Source organism: Acanthochromis polyacanthus, chromosome 21, assembly GCF_021347895.1.
Source record: "Acanthochromis polyacanthus isolate Apoly-LR-REF ecotype Palm Island chromosome 21, KAUST_Apoly_ChrSc, whole genome shotgun sequence".
Classification (NCBI taxonomy): domain Eukaryota; kingdom Metazoa; phylum Chordata; class Actinopteri; family Pomacentridae; genus Acanthochromis; species Acanthochromis polyacanthus.
The window spans coordinates 752,272-775,690 of NC_067133.1; the positions used below are offsets into that span (position 1 = coordinate 752,272).

Below are 23,419 nucleotides of genomic sequence, written 5' to 3' on the forward strand. Positions count from 1 at the left end.
CACACACACACACACACACACACATATATACAAATAAAAAATACACACTAACCACCTTACTACAACATCCTCCCTCCCTCTCTAACACACGTTAATACATAAAAACACACATGAGATGCAGCAAATCTACCTTAAAACTCCTCAATCCACCGGCGATCAGCACCGCGTCAGACCGGTAGATAATAGGTCGGTCACGGTCGGGTTAATATCCAGCCCTCGGTGTGTCCTCCTCCGTAAATCCCCGGTACGAGCCAGAGTCCGTGAGGCGGTTTCCCCACTCTCCCCGATCCCCCTCGTTCATCCCCGGCTATCAGTATCTCCGTATCGACGCCGCTATCGCCGTTATTCCTCCGGTGAGCTCGTGCTGGCGTCTGAAGGGCTCCGGTGGCACGAGACTCCTCCGGTCGACGACTGCGGTCAAAGCAGCCGTCATCAGTCGCATCTCCGCGGTCCAACCGGCCGCCCCTCCGTTTACGCCGCTCCCGTATTCGGAGGTTTACGGTAAAAAAAAAAAAAAAAAAAAGCGGAGCTCCGCCAGTTCACGTTTCTTCACTTTATTCCGCCCGTTTCTTCCGCTTTCAAAACGCAAGTCTCACCGGTGAGACGCTGCGGTGTGTCAGCGGTAGTCATCGGAACACACACCGTGGGTTTTAGATATTTTATATGTTCACACAAACACACACACACACACACACACACGAGACGCAATTCACACAATTTATCAAATTGCGACGTGATTTGGCCAAGTTAACGCGAGGACACACGCGTGATTACGTCTGGTTTTCAAAATAAGTCGTGAAGACAAATGGCAATTGATAATAATATTTTTAAGGAGTACACACACATTGTGAATCATTTGTGTTAAGCATTTCTCAATTTAGAGAAATATCACATTTAAAGTCCGATGTTAGCATGTCAAAATGACTTCCTTTTAGAAACTTAAGGTATGTAAAATGAAGAAATTTAAAATAATTCCATTATTTCTGCCAATTGCAAAGCAAAGCCCCACATTTGTACCTCCAGATAACTACATTTCTAATTATTTGAGGTAGTTAAAAAAATGAACTCCATAATTTCTGACAATGACTGGGAGAATATGTTTTTATAGCATGTTTAGAGAACTTCCAAAATAAAATTCCCACATATGTACTAATAAATGTTAAAATAGTAATAATAACTGACCAATTAAAATAACCACTGATAGATGTAAGTTCAGGATGACTCAGAGTACATACAGACATAAAATTAAGCAGTTTTGCTTTGTACATTTGTACCTTCAAATAACTGCAGTTCTAAATATTTGACATTTCTCGGCAATGGATGGCATACTGCATAATGTGTACAAAAAAGAACCACTCTGTCAACAAAATTATGAAATTTTACAGTGTACATTTTTAGAAATTCCAAAATAAATGTCTCAACATTTGGATGCAGTGACTGCTCTCTTGATTGAGAGATGTTGTCGACTTGTAAGTGAACAGAGGAAGGTGTTGCTTTGTCTGTGAGTTTACACTTATGATAAAAGCTTCTTAAACAGACATGTCTGAGTCATGAGTGGGAACAGTCACCTCTGTCAGACTGCACCCCCTCCTGGGGAAACTTTGACATGACACAAAGTGTTGTCACATCTCACAGAGTGAATTATTATAGCAGACTGTGTGACTGTACGTTCAAACACAAAAACTCAGGATTGTGCGCTAAACACTCCAGTTTCTTTCTTGGTCCTGATGGCCCAAGAATCAACTGTGAAAAAACTAATAAGATCTATACATATTCCATTATGCTGTGAACTGCTCCTTGTGTTTCATTTTTCTTAAATAAAGAAATTTCCACCATAAATCAGAATCAGAATCAAACTTTATTGTCATTGCACACTTTCATATACAATGAAATTTGGTAAAAAAAATTCCACTTACAAAGTGTAAATCATGATTAATATAATTCTTCTGTGAATGATTTGTCAAAGAAAGAAGCTAAATCTACATGTGTGACTATCAGGCTGGTGTCAGGGAATGATGCTGTAGGTGTGAGACAGGTTCAAGGTGTCCCATGTTTCAGCTGAGACCACAGGGTAGATGCGAGCTCTTTCGAAGCTGTTGAAGTCAGAGACGAGACTGACGGAGTAGGCGCCCATGTTGTCGATGAGAAGCCATTCCCCCACATGCAGCTCCGGCAGAAAGTAGTTCTCAGTGATTTTATCGAGGCTGTCGCAGGTCGGACCCCAGATGACGGACGGGTATCTGGGCTCGCTGCCGTCAACAGCCTGTGGAGAGGACAAATATGGAATATCATCCACATGAAGCTGTTAGACATATTCATTTTCAAAGGATCAATCAATTAATTCTATCTGATTGGTGACTTTATTGTTTGCAGATGTACTATTTTGTATTAGATTTTATATAAAGATGATGATGGCTGTTGGAAGTTATACCAACATATTATATTATATTATATTATATTATATTAGATTAGATTAGAATGCTTGGTCGTTTGTCTCCAACATTAACCTTAACACGCATGTATGCTAGTTGCCTACCCCAAGCATAAATGCTCTCTATATTTACCATAAACACAAATAAATAATAACATTTAAATCATTGGCATTGGATGTGTTCTAGTATTTTGATAAAGACACATTCTTGTGTGGTGAAATAATTGATATTTACCCTGTGTGGGTACGGTTCCAGTTTGTTGTGAGCCGCGTCAGTGGTGATGCAGCTCATTGAGCCGTAGACTCCATCAGTTACGTAGTACATGATCGTTTTGTCTGGGCTGTTTTCCTCACCATCTGGAAAACAGACATGCAAAGAAATGTAATAAAACAGCAATTAGAATGTACATTTAAAAATGTAGCCGCAAGGGGACACAAGCCAGTGTCTTATTGTGCCGGTCCCAAGCCCAGATAAATACAGAGGGTTGTGGCAGGAAGGGCATCCGATGTAAAACTTTGGCCAAATCAAACATGCGAATCAATTGCGTGACTTCCATGCCGGATCGGTCAAGGCCCGGGTTAACAACGACCGGCATCGGTGCTATCGACCTACAGGGTGCCGGTGGAAAATGGACGACTGTTGGTCGAAGAAGGAGGGGAGGAAGGTGTGTTCGTAGGAAGAGAGAGAAGAGGAACACCAAGAGTCTAGGACTGAGAATAGGGACTTTGAATGTTGGAATTATGACAGGAAAAGATAGAGAGCTGGTTGACATGATGCAGAGGAGGAAGGTGGACATACTGTGTGTCCAGGAGACCAGGTGGAAAGGAAGTAAAGCTAGAAGTTTAGGAGCAGGGTTCAAGTTGTTCTATCATGGTGTAGATAGGAAGAGAAATGGAGTAGGAGGTATCTTGAAGGAGGAGTTTGTTAGGAATGTCCTGGAGGTAAAAAGAGTGTCAGATCGAGTGATGAGCCTGAAGCTAGAAATCGAAGGTGTGATGTTCAATGTTGTTAGTGGGTATGCTCCACAGGCAGGATGTGAGCTGGAGGAGAAGCAGAAATTCTGGTTGGACCTTGATGAAGTGATGCAGAGCATCCCTAGAAGTGAGAGAGTTGTCATTGGTGCAGACTTCAATGGACATGTTGGTGCAGGAAACAGAGATGATGATGAGGTCATGGGCAGGTTTGGTATCCAGGAGAGGAACGCAGAAGGACAGATGGTGGTTGACTTTGCAAAAAGGATGGAAATGGCTGTAGTGAATACTTTCTTCCAGAAGAGGCAGGAACATAGGGTGACCTATAAGAGTGGAGATAGGAGCACACAGGTAGACTACATCTTGTGTAGACGGTGTAATCTGAAGGAGATCAGTGACTGCAAAGTAGTGGTAGGTGAGAGTGTAGCCAGACAGCATAGGATGGTAGTGTGTAGGATGACCCTGGTGGTGAAGAAGATGAAGAGGGCAAAGGCAGAGCAGAGGACCAAATGGTGGAAGCTGAAAAAGGAAGCGTGTTGTATGACTTTCAGGAAAGAGTTGAGACAGGCTTTGGATGGTCAGGAGGTGCTTCCAGATGACTGGACAACGACAGCAAATGTGATCAGGGAGACAGGTTGGAGAGTACTTGGTGTGTCATCTGGAAGGAAAGGAGATAAGGAGACTTGGTGGTGGAATGAGGAGGTGCAGGAGTGGATCCAGAGAAAGAGGTCAGCTAAGAAGAAGTGGGACACTGAGAGGACTGAAGAGAGTAGACAGGAGTACAGGGAGATGCAGCGTACGGTGAAAGTAGAGGTGGCAAAGGCCAAACAAGGGGCTTACGATGACTTGTATGCTAGGTTGGACAGTAAGGAGGGAGAGACTGATCTGTACAGGTTGGCAAGGCAGAGAGACAGAGATGGGAAGGATGTACAGCAGGTTAGGGTGATAAAGGATAAGGATGGAAGTGTGCTGACAGGAGCCAATAGTGTGATGGGAAGATGGAAAGAGTACTTTGAAGAGTTGATGAATGAAGAAAATGAGAGAGAACGAAGAGCAGAAGAGTTGACTGTTGTGGACCAGGAAGTAGCAAAGATTAGTAAGGATGAAGTGAGGAGGGCATTGAAGAGGATGAAGAGTGGAAAGGCACTTGGTCCTGATGATATACCTGTGGAGGTATGGAAGTGTCTGAGAGAGGTAGCAGTAGAGTTTCTGACTGGGTTGTTCAACAGGATCTTAGATAGTGAGAAGATGCCCGAGGAATGAAGGAGAAGTGTGCTGGTGCCCATCTTTAAGAACAAGGGAGATGTGCAGAGTTGTGGCAACTACAGAGGAATAAAGCTGATGAGCCACACGATGAAGCTATGGGAAAGAGTAGTTGAAGCTAGGCTAAGGGCAGAGGTGAACATCTGTGAGCAGCAGTATGGTTTCATGCCAAGAAAGAGTACAACAGATGCAATATTTGCTTTGAGGATGTTGATAGAGAAGTACAGAGAAGGTCAGAAGGAGCTGCATTGTGTCTTTGTCGATCTGGAGAAAGCTTCTGACAGGGTGCCCAGAGAGGAACTGTGGTTTTGTATGAGGAAGTCTGGAGTGGCAGAGAAGTATGTTAGAGTGGTGCAGGACATGTATGAGGACTGTAAGACAGTGGTGAGGTGTGCTGTAGGAGTAACAGAGGAGTTCAAGGTGGAGGTGGGACTACATCAGGGATCAGCTCTGAGCCCCTTCTTGTTTGCTATGCTGATGGACAGGATGACAGACGAGGTTAGACAGGAGTCTCCATGGACTATGATGTTTGCAGATGACATTGTGATCTGTAGTGAGAGCAGGGAACAGGTGGAGGAGAAGCTAGAGGCGTGGAGGTTTGCCCTGGAAAGGAGAGGAATGAAGGTTAGCCGCAGTAAGACGGAGTATCTGTGTGTGAATGAGAGGGACCCAAGTGGAAGAGTGAGGCTACAGGGAGAAGAGATCAAGAAGGTGGAGGATTTTAAGTACTTAGGGTCAACAGTCCAGAGCAATGGAGAGTGTGGAAAAGAGGTGAAGAAGCGTGTACAGGGAGGCTGGAACGGCTGGAGAAAAGTGTCAGGTGTGATGTGTGATAGAAGAGTTTCAGCTAAAATGAAAGGAAAGGTTTACAAAACTGTGGTGAGACCAGCCATGTTGTTTGGTCTGGAGACAGTGTCCCTGAGGAAAAGACAGGAGGCAGAGCTGGAGGTAGCAGAACTGAAGATGCTGAGGTTCTCTTTGGGAGTGACCAGGATGGATAGGATCAGGAATGAGGACATCAGAGGGACAGCACATGTTAGAGGCTTTGGAGATAAAGTCAGGGAGGCCAGACTGAGATGGTTCAGACATGTCCAGAGGAGAGAGAGTGAATATATTGGTAGAAGGATGCTGAGTTTCCCACTGCCAGGCAGGAGGCCTAGAGGAAGACCAAAGAGGAGGTTTATGGATGTGGTTAAAGAGGACATGAAGGTAGTTGGTGTGAGAGAAGAGGATGCAGCAGACAGGGTTAGATGGAGGAAATTGATTCGCTGTGGTGACCCCTGAAAGGAAAAGCCGAAAGGAAAAGAAGAAGAAGAAGAATGTAAATTTAAAACAATAAAATTATGAGTCTATGAGCCTCTGTCACATGCAAACGGGTGTCTGAGGCTCCAAACAAACTGAGTGACTACAACTTTAGACGTCTACAGGTTACGCTCCTGCTGGATCGCTAACATCAACGTGGCTTCAGAAAACTGATGTGTGCATGTACTGTTTTGTTCATCCGCTTCATTGGCCACCACTCTTTTGGCCATGACGTTCACTGCCAGTGTGAAGGCCGATTCCACGTAGTACCGTCCCGGCTCTGCGATGATCTCCACCCCGCCGTCAGGAGGGAATAATTTATCCAGCATCTCATTAATGACGCCTGAAAACTGGAGGACAAAACACAGCAGATTAACAGCATATCTGAGTGCCAAATGTCACACTTCTATCCATATTTTTGATATTTTGTGGACAGTGAGCAGCTTCTCTGACACAGAGTTGGGCAGCACATTGCATCAAGTAGCAGCATCACTGTTTTCTGAATCTAACAGCTTTTTACTGTCTTCAAATTGATCTATCATTGATAAATAAAAAAACATTTTTCCAAGCATCTCTTGAGTGACATGCATCTAATGTTCATTAATCAATTAAAAATTATGAATAAATGAATTTTATTGGTGTGAAAATGTTCCTGATTCTCATTTAATGAAGTGAACAAACAAAACACAAAATATAACCAAAAAACAATAAATTATGCTAAGTTACTAAATTATAATATAAACTAAATTACAATACACTGTATGTTTGAATCATCTGGGACAATCTCTCTCCAGGAAAAGAAATGCTTGAAAACAAAACAATATATTTTGAATTGTCATCTAACATCTAAATTTGATGGTTTTCTTTCTTCTCTTAAACAGCAAAAAGGCACAAATTGATGCGTAAGAGTTCAGTCGAAAGCAGAAAATGCTTTACAAGGCAGTTAAAATGTACAGAACTGCATGTACTAGCTGAAGAAGCAGTAAAATCTAGCTCAGACTTTGTTTGAGGTTTAGGGTTATGGTCATATTTACATTTTAAACGTTTGCTCAGTGCAAAAGTAAACGTCTGTGTTGGGTCAGCTGAGGCCACATGGTGTAAAACTGTGCAGTGACCTCATGCAGCGTTTCCACACATAACATGAAAAAACACAACGTGTCTCATAAAGATCTATCATAAATATGTAAAGGCCTTATTGTGAGAGCCTTAAAACATATACTAAAGGTTGAAATCAACAAAATTGTGTTAATAAGTCACAGATCAGGATTTACAGGTAAAGAATACGATCGACCACAACACATATGTGTAGTACAGTGATCGTATAAAACCACTGAATGCTCAAAAGCGCAAGAAATCAGGTTTTAAGTGTGTAAAATGCAAATGCTCATAATCAAAGTTACTCAAAATTTGCCAAAAATGATAATTATTGAAAAAAAAAGCATCCTGAATGATATAAACCTCTTCAAAATGATATAATTTTTATTCAAAATGATCACAAGAGTAAAATCAAAGCTGCTGGATGAATAAATTAAATACAGCATGGCTCAGAAACAGTGAACAGAGGAGCAGGTTGTTGGAGATACATTCAGCATGGTGAAACATCTTTCTACAGCTGATGAGCAGATGAGTGTTTTTAGAGGCTGTAAAAATTAAAATGTGACTTGAAAGTTGTCCAAAATTACCAAAACTGGTAAAAAAGTAGAAAATGACCAAAAATGGTCCCAAGCGGTTGAAAAAAGTGTCTAAAATGACATAAAATTGCCTACAGTGATTGAAAATTTGTCCAAAATGACCCAAAATCTGCGCAAAATGAGAACATTTTTTTATCCAAAATGATCACGAGAGGAAAATCAAAGCAGCTGGATGAATAAAATAAAAGCAGCATGGCTAAGAAAGAGTGAACAGAGGAGCAAGTTGTTGGAGATTCATTCAGCATGATGAAACATCCTTCTACAGCTGATGAGCAGAGGAGTTTATAGAGGGTTTTTAAAAACATGTGTAAGGCCAAACTGAGCAAAACTGGGTTTTACAGATCAGAGACAGTTGAGAGAATTTTGAAATCTCCTTGTCTGCATCACGAGACAAAATAAACACAATTAAAGCTGCATCCGTTTTAGGTTTTGTCTCTTACGTAAACGTCTCTTTTCAGTTAGATTAACTGAAGTCTAAACAGACCTTAAAGGAACACAAGTAAATGAGTTCCTTAAAAGATGCATTTGTTTTCCTTCAGGGTGTAGAACAAACATTAACTTTTATTGTTTGTACTTGTTTAACTCTTACCTCTTCAAATTTGTCTTGGAAGTCGTCGATGGCAGAGAATCCTCCACCGATATCCAAGAGTTTCATCTGAAAACCCAACAAGCTCTGAAAAAGATAGAAATCAGCTGTTAGAGCAGCAGGATTATGAATTTAATTTGAAGTCTGTCGCTTTGGTCGTGTAATCTCACTACCTTTTAGTCAAATAAAAATACTCACTTGTAGAGCTGACAAAGTATAATAATAATAATAACTTTATTTATATAGCAGCCTTAAAAACAGCATTCACAAAGAGCTTTGACAGTTAAAACATGCAACACAGACAATCAAACAAGATAAAGGAGACAAGTCAGAGCAGTCAATTAAATAAATAGTAAAAATGATATCATAGCAAACAAAGGCAGTTTTAAAAATTAAAGAATACGATTGGGGGTTAAAGTCAGAAATAAAAAAATAAAAAAAAGTCAGAGTATTTAAAACTTAGAGAGAAGACATCACACCAAAGAACCAGGTAGCTAAAAGTCAAATAAAACCAGAGAGAACATCTAAAATAAAATGGGCATAATGCAGAATAAAACATGAAAGCTAAGTAAATCTAAAAGCAAACCTCACATAAAAGCAAGTCTATAAAAGTGAGTTTTAAGAAGTGATTCAAGTGAAGTTACTGACTCTGCAGGTCTGATCTCCTGGTAAATGTTGAGATATTAACAGATCTTTGCAATGACAAGTGTATGAGTAATTAACCCTCACTCCCCTAAATAGGCGCTGGTGCGGAAATATTGTTGCGCCGCTGTAATCAAAACAAAGCAGGAAAATGAAGCGTCGAGGAGTCTCCCTTTAAACTTGTGCTTAATGTGGCGTTTTTGTACGCTTTTATCGGGGTTCTTATCCGAGAGATGACGGACACCCTCAGCTCCGTTTACATGCCAGAAACTTTATTACCTCCGCCAGGAGGATATGTAATCGCCGGAGTTTGTTTGTCTGTCTGTCCGTCTGTGTGTGTGTGTGTGTGTGTCTGTTTGTCTGTTAACAGCATAACTCAAAAAGTCATGGACGGATTTTCACCAAATTTTTACAGGATGTCCGGAAGAGCAAGAGTAAGAATCGATTAGATTTTGGAGGTGATCCGAATCACCATCTGGATCCAGGAATTTTTTGAAGGTTGAAGGACAATTGAGAGATGGCCGCCAGGCCATACATTATGGCCCCTACATTATGTTCATAAATTATGTCAAAATGTATAAATAATTATAGAATCACACGGGTGAGGTTGTGCTTAAAAAACGATACCAAGCAAAGCAAGATCAACAGCTTTTAAGATGAAATATAAAAGTAAAATCAGAATTCGTCAAAAACGGACGACCCCCCCCCCCCCCCCCCCATTAAAACAGCTGAATGCATTTGTGATGAAATCTAATGTAAACTCAAGACTGATTTTTCTTACAAGTGAAAAGTAATTAGCCTTCTTGGAAAGGTCAGTCACCTCAGTCAAGGGTTTGACATCTTCTATAGTAGACATCACAGCAGACTGTAAATGATGATCTGGAACATAATTGTAAATGATCAACAGAATAAATGGCATAATGTTCTGTTTCCATCATAACTCACCGCCATATCAAAGACGTGCCGGGCGTCTGCTATGGCCTTCTTGTAGGCCAAACCGGAAGTGCATCCGCTGCCGACGTGGAAACTGACCCCGATGACCTCTAAGCCCAGCTTTCCAGCCTGCTCCAGCAGCTTTCCAACGGACGCCATCCTGGCTCCAAACTTGGTGCTGAGTCTCAGCAGAGACTTGGAGTCATCTGTAGCGATGCGTAGAACTAATCTGGAAAGAGAGGAAACACAGTGTACCTTTGCTGCAGGTCTGTCTCTCTACTAAAAACTGTCAAATAAAAGCCAAAAGGCCAAAAAAAAATAGCTTAAAAAACAAAAACAAAACCACAGTATTGATCAGTGTTCTTAAAGAAGTTCCACATAAAGCAGAAAGTTGTTGACTTACTTGGCCTGGGAGTGACACAGAGAGATTTTTAGCAGCTCGTCCTCGCTATCAAAAGTCATGACGTCTACTCCGTGGGTGCAGGCGTATCTGATGTGGGACAGCGGTTTGGTCGTATGGGCGTAGATGATCTTGTCAGGAGTCGCTCCGAGGGACAGGGCATGCTGGATCTCAGCCTGCGTCAGAGTGAAATGTGTTTCCAAAACAGATTTTAACAAGAAATGGTCAACAAATAGAGTTCTAGTTTTAAATATGTAGGATTTTTAACTGACGAGCATTGGTCTTTTAAGGAGCACATTCAGTGTATGGGGAAAAAAACAGTAACTGAAACTCTTATTAGGATTTTATTACAGAAACATATATTGCTTTTCTGGTGGAAATAACCTTTTTGTCTCATAAATACAATAACTGAAACTGTTCGGTTCAAACCTGAAGAATACACAAACAGCACAGGAAGAAACGACAGCACTCACGAGCTCCGGTCTTTTACTTGCACAAGGAGATAGAGACTACAGCTCTGTAGTATGCATCGCTGCAGCCCCACAAACTCTGGAGAGCCTACCTTTCTCCTTATCCTTTTATTTCCTTCTCACACAATCATACGGTACAGAGGAGTCATCATATGTTAGTCATTAGATATCAGAGCAGTACAAGAACAGAACATGTGTTACTTGCATGATCTTATCATAAGAGCGAGTCAGCTCACTATAGGAACAAGTCAGCTTTGTTCTTTAGTTGTTACTTCAGAGAACATGCAGGTCACAAATTAGAATGCTGATGGTAGTCCTCATTTCCTCACAGTCACTCAATGATAACCTCGAATCAACATAAGTATAATCATTCTAATATAAGTGTAATTCTTCTAACAGAAACTCTTATTAGGATTTTATTACAGAAACATATATTGCTTTTCTGGTGGAAATAACCTTTTTGTCTGTTGTTGACTATGGAGATGTGCTGAATATGAAGGCTTCTGCTAACTGTCTGCACAAATGACACTAAAGGATCCAAAAATTACACTAAAAGATGGAAAAATGACACCAAAAGGTCCAAAAATTCCTTACTATTTGTCTTGTCTTTTAACAAGGAAACATGGAAGATACTCTGCAATTTGTCTTTCCCAAAGTAAGATCTGAACTGAAGAAAGCATTCAGGTTTTTCTGTGTCTAATTCTTGGAATAAATTACAATCTCCTCCAGCTGAGGAGAGGCCCCCGACCGTTCCACTCCCTTTGGTTCCTGTGGGGGACATCACCCCATCTTCTGTTCCTGAGGGGGCCATTGCCCCATCTTCTGTTCCTGAGGCGGCCTGCCGCCGCCGGCCCCCAGCACGGCCATGGGCCGAGCCCCCGGAGGGGTCCCGCCGCCACTGGCACCCAGCCCGGCCACTGTCATGGCCCCTTCCTCGCCTGCTCTGCGCTCCAGCTGATTGCCATCAGCTGTGAGGGAGCAACAGCTGCTCGCAATCCAATTAGCGGCAGCATAAAGCCTGGCTCTCCTCACAGCTGCGGCGCAAGGCCATTACATGCGGAACTCTGTCATGCACTCATCGCTGTCTGGATTCTATCACCCTGTAGATTATCTCGCCTGCTCCATCTTCCTCTCCTCACCCCGGAACCCCTCGCCTGCTCGTCACCACTCCTTTGCTCTGCACCCCTCCTTCGTCTGCTCCTGGTCTGCCTGCTCCTCAGTCCTCGCCAAATCCTCACCACCGGCTCCCTCAGGTCTGCCTCCCACCTCGTCTCCCAATTCCATGGACACTGCGTGAGTCACCTCTCCCAGTTAGTTTATTTTGCCCCCCACCACGGCCCCGCACTGTCGCTCTCAGTTACATTTTAGTTTAGCCCCCGCCTGTTTAGTTCCCGTGCCTCCCATATGGAGAGTTTTTGTTAATTATTAAAACCCTTTTTATTTATCAACCTGCCTGTCTGTCTGCCTGCTCCTTGGGTTCACACTCCACCCGTTTAACAATCTCAACTTCAACTTCAAGCCCTTGTTCCACTGACTGAGTTTAAAGTTCTGTTGAAATCATGATAGTCGACTTCATCTGTGTGCAAGTTTTGATGTTCATTTGATCTGTTTCCTGTTTTTTTTTAACGTGACTATGCTGAGACAGAAGATGAAACTTAAAAAAAACAAGAACCCTGTAAAATCCACCAACGGTACCTTGCTGGCGCAGTCAAAACCGATTCCCAGAGAAATCAGCGTCCTGACGACCGCCGGGGTGTTGTTGCACTTCATGGCATAGAAAGGTTTCACTCGAGGCAAGTTGGTGATCCATCTGAGGTGTCTCTTCAGCAGGCTGTCCAGATTCAGCACATAAAACGGCTCCTCATTGTCCTGAAGAAGAAGGCAGCATCACACATTTTATTTAGAAAGTCTCCAAAATGTCACATTTTCAAACAGTAATACATTAATATGACTGGGGTAGCACTCACCACGGTGCTCAGCTCTTTAATCTTACGGTCGATGACGTCACTGATGATTTTTCCATTGTCTAAAATTTCAATATTCTTATTGTCAGAGGACAAATTGCTCATAACTGATCCGTTTGTGGTCAACGAAGCTGCAAGGGATGAAAAAGTGGAAAAATCTGCCAGTTAAAATGTCTAAATATGGATGTACAGTGCCTTGTGAAAGTATTCGGCCCCCTTGAACTTTTCAACCTTTCGCCACATTTCAGGCTTCAAACATAAAGATATAAAATTTTAATTTTTTTGACAAGAATCAACAACAATTGGGACACAATCGTGAAGTGGAACGAAATTTATTGGATAATTTATACTTTTTTAACAAATAAAAAACTGAAAAGTGGGGCGTGCAATATTATTCGGCCCCTTTACTTTCAGTGCAGCAAACTCACTCCAGAAGTTCAGTGAGGATCTCTGAATGATCCAATGTTGTCCTAAATGACTGATGATGATAAATAGAATCCACCTGTGTGTAATCAAGTCTCCGTATAAATGCACCTGCTCTGTGATAGTCTCAGGGTTCGGTTTAAAGTGCAGAGAGCATCATGAAGACCAAGGAACACACCAGGCAGGTCCCAGATACTGTTGTGGAGAAGTTTAAAGCTGGATTTGGATACAAAAAGATTTCCCAAGCTTTAAACATCTCAAGGAGCACTGTGCAAGCAATCATATTGAAATGGAAGGAGTATCAGACCACTGCAAATCTACCAAGACCCGGCCGTCCCTCTAAACTTTCACCTCCAACAAGGAGAAGACTGATCAGAGATGCAGCCAAGAGGCCCATGATCACTCTGGATGAACTGCAGAGATCTACAGCTGAGGTGGGAGAGTCTGTCCATAGGACAACAATCAGTCGTACACTGCACAAATCTGGCCTTTATGGAAGAGTGGCAAGAAGAAAGCCATTTCTCAAAGATATCCATAAAAAGTCTGGTTTGAAGTTTGCCACAAGCCACCTGGGAGACACACCAAACATGTGGAAGAAGGTGCTCTGGTCACATGAAACCAAAATCCAACTTTTTGGCCACAATGCAAAATGATATGTTTGGCGTAAAAGCAACACAGCTCATCACCCTGAACACACCATCCCCACTGTCAAACATGGTGGTGGCAGCCTCATGGTTTGGGCCTGCTTTTCTTCAGCAGGGACAGGGAAGATGGTTAAAATTGATGGGAAGATGAATGGAGCCAAATACAGGAGCATTCTGGAAGAAAACCTGTTGGAGTCTGCAAAAGACCTGAGACTGGGACGGAGATTTATCTTCCAACAGGACAATGATCCAAAACATAAAGCCAAATCTACAATGGAATGGTTCACAAATAAACGTATCCAGGTGTTAGAATGGCCAAGTCAAAGTCCAGACCTGAATCCGATCCAGAATCTGTGGGCAGAGCTGAAGACTGCTGTTCACAAACGCTCTCCATCCAACCTCACTGAGCTCGAGCTGTTTTGCAAGGAAGAATGGACAAGAATTTCAGTCTCTCCATGTGCAAAACTGATAGAGACATACCCCAAGCGACTTGCAGCTGTAATTGCAGCAAAAGGTGGAGCTACAAAGTATTAATGCAAGGGGGCCGAATAATATTGCACGCCCCACTTTTCAGTTTTTTATTTGTTAAAAAAGTTCAAAATATCCAATAAATTTCGTTCCACTTCACGATTGTGTCCCACTTGTTGTTGATTCTTGACAAAAAATTAAAATTTTATATCTTTATGTTTGAAGCCTGAAATGTGGCGAAAGGTTGAAAAGTTCAAGGGGGCCGAATACTTTCACAAGGCACTGTAGTTATTAAGCAAAGGCAAATTTATTTATATAGCACATTTCAACAACGAGGCGATTCAAAGTGCTTTACAAAAACATTAAGACAGAAGATGACAACAATTATTAAAAGAAAAACATTTATTAAATCATTTAAAAAAAAGGTCAGAACAGTAAAAAGATCAAAAACAGAAGTCAGAAAACAAGGGCACAATTATTAAAAGAAAAACAGAACAGTAATATCACCCTGGCTTGTTCTGTGTCTTACCGTTTCTTGGGATTTCCTCCATAGAATTTAACCCTGAAAATCTGAGATGTTTCCAGAAGCGTTAAAGTGTCACCAGTACTCCTGGTATCAGAGCAGTGGGTGAGCTGGACAGTAAATGTTCAGAGAAGTTCAAGACACTCCTCATAAGTTGCTGATTTTTTTTTTTTTTTTAGCACAGATGAGGCTCTTCCCACCTGCTGTAATTTGCCCTCCCTCCGTCTCTATCTCCGCTAATACAGGCTAATACACAGCTAACTACACAGCTCGCACTTTATTCAGCATTGGATTTCACAGCGAACCCAGACTGACGTGGATCACTTGTGTCTGGGCAGCCGGCCTAACCTGGCAATAGCCAGATTAATAATTGTGTAGTACTTGATAGTACTCCACAATATCAATCTGGGACCGCTCCATGTAAATCCGTTCGGAGGAAAGAGGCACGGATTGGACAATGCAACAGTATGTCCCGCCTCTGACAGGTTTGTTTTTAGCCAATCGCGGGATCTTCACAACGAGCGGAGCCAATTGGTAGATTAAACTCTTACCAAAACCCGTAGGTAAAAAAGCACAAACATCTTTACCATCCAGAAATGCGCAAAGAGCCTCTCGTTGTTCTTCCTTCAAAGAAGCGATAGGAGATTCAGCTAAAACTGACTTAATAGCAGCATCTACACGATCGTTGTCCTCCGTTGCCATGTTTGTTTTGATCTACTGGCGCTTGGTGTCGTCTTCACACCCGAATATCCCGCCCCACACATGAATACTGCTGCGTGATTGGCCCGTGCCAACTTGGCTCTGTACGAACAGTGAAAGCGGGAGGGGTGCAAGATGGTTTCTTGAGAGATTTGTGAACTCACAAATATCGCGAGAAATCAACTTGCTGGCAAGGTTACAGCCGGCCCGTCGTTCTGAGATACTAAAAAGTGCTAACTAGCAGCAAGATGCCTCCCGTTTCCATGAATGATTATCACAAACTCCTCTAGAAGATAAAAGTTCTGGAAATGAAAATGCACCGATTGGAAGTGAATATGGAGGTTAATGGACATTATGGAAATGAGACCACTCTATAGGATTGCCAGATTTCAGAAACGAAAATAAAGGACGCCCACCATGACTCCTCGGGGCCACAGTTCAGTAAAATTGAACAGACATTCACAGATTCAGACTTCTGGGATCAATAACTTATTAGACATACATTGTTAAAACATAAGCGATGCCTCTTTCCCATCGTTGTAAGGCAGACAATGTGCTACAAGCCCAGTTTTATCAAAAGTAGCTGTCTAACAAGCTGCAGGAATAACATTGGTGTCAACTGGAGCCAGTTGAAGGCTGCAGTGATTCTGGTGACGCTACAATGTATCAGAGTGAGGTTATTGAATATTTGTGTCTCTCTTCGCTGTTGCAGCGGTTTTGTAATTTGCAGACCGTGCCTGTTCCCTCCATAGACACCAACGTTATTTCTGCAATTTATAAAGACAGCTATTTTTGATAAAGACTGATGTCTCTTACCAAAGGGACTTCAGGAGATGATTAGATGATGATAAACTGTGACCTGCTGGTTTGGTTCTCTCTGTTCTCAAGTTTCTTACATGTTGGTCTCCTGATGCTGCCTTACTTCAGCTCGTCTATGAGCAACAGAAAACACAGTTTGCCCTGTACCTATTGCCAGGGGTCTTAGTCTTCCAGTCTGTGCTTTTGAAAACGTTGTTGCTTCTTTGGACGTGGTGGAGTTTCGGGTGTAGACATTTTTAAACACGCGGGAGCAGCAGCGTCTGTAACCACGAAACCTGTGACAGGACCGGCAAACAGAGAAGTGTATCCGCTGGACCTTGCATCGGGTCCTCGCTACATAGGTCTAACTGTTGCCCTTAATATTTCCTGTGTTTTATTTTGTTTATTATGCAGTTTTGATGCGTGTGTGACAGACATGTATGGGACATTTATGAAAATACGGAACAATTTGCGTCCCATATTGAATCAATACGGGACGCTACAATTAATTGTCAAATAAAGGACGATTTTAAGGGACGGGTCGCAACCCTACCACTCTACCGGCGATTCAAAGCAGTGGACAAGAATAGGCTAACAGACAGCTAATTAGCACCACCGCCAAGGACGAGGAGGCCTTTCGAAACAGCCGCAAATCAACCAGCAGTCCTTCCTGGAACTTGCTTGGAGCAAAGCCAAAGCATACCTCAGGTATGAATACACCTGATATGGAAAGACAGGCTACAGGCAGAATCCAACACACAGAGATTACTGATGAAACTGGTTGGCCTGCTCTGCCATCCCACAGCAATATCTCCTCCACACCACTACAGAGAAGTAAAGAGCCCTGAACAGTGGCTACAACCAGGAATAAGAGTAAACAAAACCAAGAAACAGAGGTTCAGTTGGAGAACAGGTTTGCTGTACTGCAACAAGATTCTGACAAACCCCAAAAGAGTTCATCTCCTGAAAGAAGACTAAGGTATGACACTAAAAGGCTGCAGAATGAGCTAACTGCTGAGCCAAAAAGGTTGAGGAAAGAGCTTACTACTGGGCCTCAAACTTTGATAGTGGGTGACAGAGCTATGAATGATTTAAAGCACTTTTGTAGCAAAAAAAAAAGCACCAAAGTGTTGTGTTTTAACAATGATAAGGTGTCTGACATTTCTAAGAAAATTATGAGGATCGCTGCTGAGCATCCCACAGCTAAATCCCTTGTCATACATAGGGGAGCCCTCAGTGTAGAGAAGCAGCAGTCAGAAGTGCTGAAACAGGACTTCATGGATCTGCTGAACAAAGTCAGAGGTCTAAAACCTGTTGTTTATGTGAGCGGTCCACTACCTACAGTCCGGCGAGGAGATGAGAAATTTAGCAGGCTGATGCTGCTAAACAGATGGCTCAAAGCTACATGTGCTGCTCAATCAATAAACTTTATTGACAATTTCAACATCTTTTGGGAACGCAGGCACCTCTTTAAGGCAAATGGAATCTTCCTTAACACATCAGGACTGCTGCTACTGTGCTCAAACATTTTCTACTCTGTGCGTCAGACACCAGCCACAGTCAGAGATAAAAGCCAAGGACATTCAAAACAATAACAGATTGCACAGCACGCTGGAGAAGAACTGATACTGCTGGAGATAAGGACTGACCAAGGACAACAAGGAACCCAGGAAGAGGCCTCAACTACATCACCACCTCCTGCCCCTCATCCAACAGATCAAGGACAACAAGGGACCCAGAGAGAGGCCTCAACTACATCACCACCTCCTGCCCCTCATCCAACAGATCAAGGACAACAAGGGACCCAGGGAGAGGCCTCAACTACATCATCGCCTCCTGCCCCCCATCCAACAGATCAAGGACAACAAGGGACCCGGGAAGAGGCCTCAACTACATCATCGCCTCCTGCCCCTCATCCAACAGATCAAGGACAACAAGGGACCCAGAGAGTGGCCTCAACTACATCATCGCCTCCTGCCCCCCATCCAACAGATCAAGGACAACAAGGGACCCGGGAAGAGGCCTCAACTACATCATCGCCTCCTGCCCCTCATCCAACAGATCAAGGACAACAAGGAACCCAGGAAGAGGCCTCAACCACATCATCGCCTCCTGCCCCCCATCCAACAGATCAAGGACAACAAGGGACCCAGAGAGTGGCCTCAACTACATCAACGCCTCCAACAGATCAAGGACAACAAGGGACCCAGAGAGAGGCCTCAACTACATCATCGCCTCCTGCCCCTCATCCAACAGATCAAGGACAACAAGGGACCCGGGAAGAGGCCTCAACTACATCATCGCCTCCTGCCCCTCATCCAACAGATCAAGGACAACAAGGGACCCAGAGAGAGGCCTCAACTACATCATCGCCTCCTGCCCCTCATCCAACAGACCACTGTCCATCTTCACCCCCACAGCAAGAGGAGTGGCTCCCACTCCCAACAGGAGGTTCTTTCCAACCTCAACCTGTAGAAACCTCCCCTAACTCTTTGCCCTCCCCAGCCAGTCTCTCTCCTTCACCTACTCATCTGGATTTCACAGATGACATGAAAAGGCGTGTTAATGCTGGAAGAAAACTGACACCACGTCGAAACACATAAGTCTCCTGCATCCATGCTAGGTTTTGTCTTCTAAGTACATGTGTTACATAAATGTCTCTTTTAGTTTGTTTAGCTGAAGTCTAAATAGATGTTAAGGGAAAAAAGGTTATTAAATTCCTTAAAAGATGGATTTGTTTTCCTTCAGGGTGTAGAACAGTCATGAACTGTCATTTTTTAATCTTGTTTAACTCTTACGTCTTCAAATTTGTCTTGGAAGTCGTCGATAGTCAATATAACAGCTGGACACATCATTCTTTCCACAATGGAAATCCAATATTCTTCAGAAAGTTCCTTCCAGCTCTGTAGCTGAAGTTCTCATAAATGTGTGGTTCTTTTAGGTTCTTTGCTTTCACTCTCCTGTTCAGTTCATCCCAAACCAGCTCCATGGGGTTGAAGTCTGGAGACTGTGCTTCCACTCCATGTTTTCAAGCTCACCATCTGGTTCTTTGTTCCTGAGGCAGTTCTGGCAGAGCTTGGACTGATGTTTTGGGTCATTATCTTGCTGTAGGATGAACCTCTGACCAACTCTTCTCATACCAGAGGGTACTGCTTGGAGCTGTAAAATGATGTGGTAGACGTTTTGTTTCAGGGTTCCTCTCACTCATTACAGAAACCGACCCTGGATCCAGCAGAACGGCCCCAGATCATCACGGTTCCTCCTCCATGTCTGACAGTTCATGTCACACACTAAAAAATGCACAAACGACACTAAAAGATGCTAAAATAACACTAAAGGATCCAAAAATGAAACTAAAGGATCTAATAATGACACTAAAACTTTCACAAATTATACTACAAGATGCACAAACGACACTAAAAGATGTAAAAAAAATTACACAGTAAGATCCAAAAATGACACCAAAATACGACACTAAAAGATGTAAAAATTACACCGAAAGATCTAAAATGACACCAAAATATCTAAAAACGACACTAAGAGATGCAAAAAGGGCACGAAGTAGCCAAAAATGACACTAAAAGAATCAAAAATTACCCCAAATTATCAAAAAATGACACTAAAAGATGTTAAAAATATCTCAAAAGATCCAAAAATGACAGTAAGATGCAAAAATGACACTAAACGATCCAAAATGACCCCAAATTATGAAAAAATGACACTGAAAGATGCACAAACAACACTAAAAGATGTAAAAGTGACATTAAATGATGCAAAAATTACCCCAAAATATCCCAAAAGCGACATTAAATGATGCAGAACCACTAAAAGTTGTCCTGTGAGCTCCTATCGCCAAGCTGTTGACTCTCAGAAACTTCTCTTCTGATTCTGCTGTGGCTTTGCGTCTTCTAGACCTCTTCCTGTCACAGTTTCTGAGCCTTTTGATGGTGAAGAAAACTGAACTCAATGACACTTTCTTCACAATTTCTCTGTGGGAAAGACCTCCAGCGACTGGAATATCCTGAACGTCATTTAAAACAGCAACGATGTTTGATACTAGCTCAAGAATCACACTACAGATAGGAACGGAATCAGAAATGCAGTTTTCAAAAATGAAGTCTAATGTTTTCCTGGTCATTTTGATCTGTGAGATGACATATCACATTTCCAGTGAACACCACAGTTCACACAGAAGAAGAAAATCAGACTTATTTATTGAACTCCCTGTATTTTTATACTTTCCAGTGAGTCTCGGCTCACCACACATTAAAGGGGACGACACAGAAAAGGATACAGATGTTTTGTACCTGACACTGGGGGTGAAGCAGTGAGGCGGTGACCGTGGAAACACACCGACATGAAGAGGTGCAGACTATAAAAAACTAAACACAACTTGTACATTTAGATGTTTGACGCCACCTGATGATGATGCAGACCTGGATTCTGACTCTGCTTTGGTTGAAAAGGTCCGCTGACGGGCAGACGTTTTGTTCAGAAACGAACTCCGGAGGTTTCACAGTTTGTTGAGGCTCTTTGCTGGAGCTGCATGTGGAGGAGATTCAAACACTCGTCTTCCTATCGTCATTCATCTTCTCTGATGCGTGGGGAAGGAAGGAGGAAGGTGAGTGAGCGTGTGTGTGTGTGTGTGTGTGTGTGTGTGTGTGTGTGTGTGTGTGTGTGTGTGTGTGTGTGTGTGTGTGTGTGTGCGTGCGCGTGCGGTGTAGACGGGATGGATAGCTGCATCGGGGAAACCCAGTATTTGCACATGTACATTTAAGAAAATAACTTCTTGCATCCGTCTGTTTCAGCTTCGCTCAGGCTTTGTTATGTACACTATATTACACGTAATCATTCTGGATCCTGTACACGAAGGAAAGAATCAGGAGGAATCAGTCCATCCACATTAGAGCCTCTAGAGCAGGGGTGTCCAACATGAGGCCCGCGGGCCAAAAGTGGTCCTCCAGAGGGTCCAATCCGGCCTTCAAAGTGTAAAAATTACAGAGAAGACATTAACTGCAGATTATAATTTTGTAAATCTGTAATTTAGAGATAATTTCTAGACCATGACAAGTTGTTTTGATCAGAAAGTAACATACTAGATTGTTCATTGTTCTTGCTGTTTTTTGTCTTTTTTGTCAGATTTTCGTTTAGTCTCATGTTATTTTCTTGTTTTTGTCATTTTGTATTTTCTTTTTGCAATATTTTATCTTATTTTCGTGTTTTTTTGTCATTTTTTTGTCATTTGTCTCATGTTTTTGTTGTTTTCTCATTTTTCTTGTTTTGATTTTCCTTTTTGTCTCGCTTCAGTTTTTTGTCTTATTTTTTGGTCGTTTTGGTTTTTTTGTCATTTGTTGTCTCGTTTGTGTAATTTGCGGAATTTTGTGTCGTTTTTGTCCATTTTTTGTTGCTTTGTAATTTTTTTAGCAAATTTTTGGTCTCTGTTCTGATAAGTTTCATGTCGCTTGTCTCATTTTTTGTCATTTTGTTTCTCATTTTTGCCATTTTACGTCTTATTTTTTCATATTTTGTCTTGTTTTTGTTTTTTTGTCATTTTGATCATAAAGTAAAATACTGTATCGTTCACTTCCAGATCCCTGTGACTAAATGTTGTGTTCCTTTGTAGACACTCTGTGATCTGGAAGTTGTAATGAGGAAATGATAAACTGAGGCTGAATGTTGCTGAAACTGAACTTATTATTCTGAAGAAATTTCACGTTGTTCGTGATCTCGGTAAAAAGATAATTCCTTAAATGTGGACATTTTCAAAACATACCACTTTTTTTGCACTAAAACAAAGGAGTTGTGGTTATTTTTATCGGTTATTAAGCTGTTCTTTTACTGATTCAGAGCACTTGAGATGAAATTGGGCTGAATGTGGAACAAATGAGTTGGACACCCCTGCTCTAGAAAATCTGTCATTTAGGCTGCATATTATTAGCTTTATAAACATCTTAAAAAGATAAAAATGTGAACTCGTGTTCTTTTGCATTCTATGTACACGACTGTGATGTCTGAAATCAGTCCTCGTTGGACAGTCTCACATCACCAGAGAGAGTTCATGGGTTCAGACATTCAGACTCTCCTCTGAAGCTGCTCTGTCCTCCAGTTTCTGTCATTAGAAGCTCGGTGGGGAGCTTCAGGGGGAGTTTAGGGGAGGAGAAGGGGAGCAGGACGTGGGGCTCGGGCTGGGAGACGGGACAGATTTGGGCGACGGATGACAACTTCCAGCGTCTGCTTCGTCCTCTTCTCTGCCTCCTCCTCTTCCTTTTCCTCCCCCTTTCCCTCCCGTTGCCCCGTGCCCCTCCAGGCCCTCAGAGTTCTCCAGCATCTCCTGGATGAGAGGAGGCATGGAGCCGGGTATCTCCATCTTCAGGGTGATCACTCGCTCGGCTCCTGCGAGGAAAAGGTGCAGAATCAGAATCAGTTTTATTGCCACGGAGGTTTTTACGCTTACAAGGAATTTTCTCTGGTGCTCTTGGTGCAAGTACAAATAAAATAGTAAGTAAAGAGATGTAAGGATTATAAAATAAAATAAACAATAGACAAGGTATATACAGTTACTACTCAGTGGTAATTAGTATAGTCAGCAGAGCTGATTAGCAGTGGCACCGGCAGTGTTTATCAGCGATGCAGCAGAGGGGGAGAAGCCGTTCTTGTGGCGAGAGGTTTTAGTCCTGATGGACCGCAGCCTCCTGCCTGAGGGGAGGGGTTCAAAAAGTTTGTGTCCAGGGTGAGAGGGGTCGGACAGGATCTTGGTTGCACGCCTTAAAAGCCTAGAGGTGTACAGAACCTGGAGGGATGGCAGGTTACATCTGATCACCTTCTCAGCAGAGCGGATGATGCGCTGCAGCCTGCTCTTGTCCTGAGCGGTGGCTGCAGGGTACCAGACGGTGATGGAGGAGGAGAGGATGGACTCTATGATGGCCGTGTAGAAGTGCACCATCATAGTCTTTGGCAGGTTGAACTTCTTCAGCTGCCTCAGGAAGTACATCCTCTGCTGTGCCTTCTTGGTAATGGAGGTGATGTTCAGCTCCCACTTCAGGTCCTGGGAGATGATGGATCCCAAAAAGCAGAAAGACTCCACGGTGAGCACTGTGGAGTCACAGAGCTTGATGGGAGCGGGGGGGGCTGTGTTCCTCCTGAAGTCCACCATCATCTCCACTGTCTTCTGGGCGTTGAGCTCCAGGTTGTTGCTGCTGCACCAGGTCAC

At 42.7% G+C, this 23,419-nt stretch overlaps 2 protein-coding genes across 3 annotated transcripts in view; both read right to left on the minus strand.

Annotated features, from left to right (window-relative positions):
• Positions 1-1,839: 1,839 nt before the first annotated feature.
• Positions 1,840-12,876, minus strand: LOC110955469 (ornithine decarboxylase-like). Its single transcript, XM_022200477.2, has 8 exons — positions 12,658-12,876; positions 12,386-12,559; positions 10,224-10,396; positions 9,833-10,049; positions 8,249-8,332; positions 6,156-6,318; positions 2,667-2,788; positions 1,840-2,263 (listed from the first exon to the last, which is right to left on the minus strand). Exons 1-8 carry the CDS (start codon positions 12,757-12,759, stop codon positions 2,006-2,008), a joined length of 1,293 nt encoding a protein of 430 aa, XP_022056169.2. The 5' UTR covers positions 12,760-12,876; the 3' UTR covers positions 1,840-2,005.
• A 7,528-nt stretch (positions 12,877-20,404) lies between these two features.
• Positions 20,405-23,419, minus strand: part of LOC110955468 (retinoic acid receptor alpha-B-like) — a 34,926-nt gene continuing 31,911 nt past the window's right edge. For both annotated transcript variants that reach the window (XM_051941198.1, XM_022200476.2), the window contains one exon: positions 20,405-22,602. In XM_051941198.1, the coding sequence (XP_051797158.1) occupies positions 22,346-22,602 (257 nt within the window). In that variant the 3' untranslated portion in view covers positions 20,405-22,345. The remainder of the gene's footprint in view (positions 22,603-23,419) is intronic.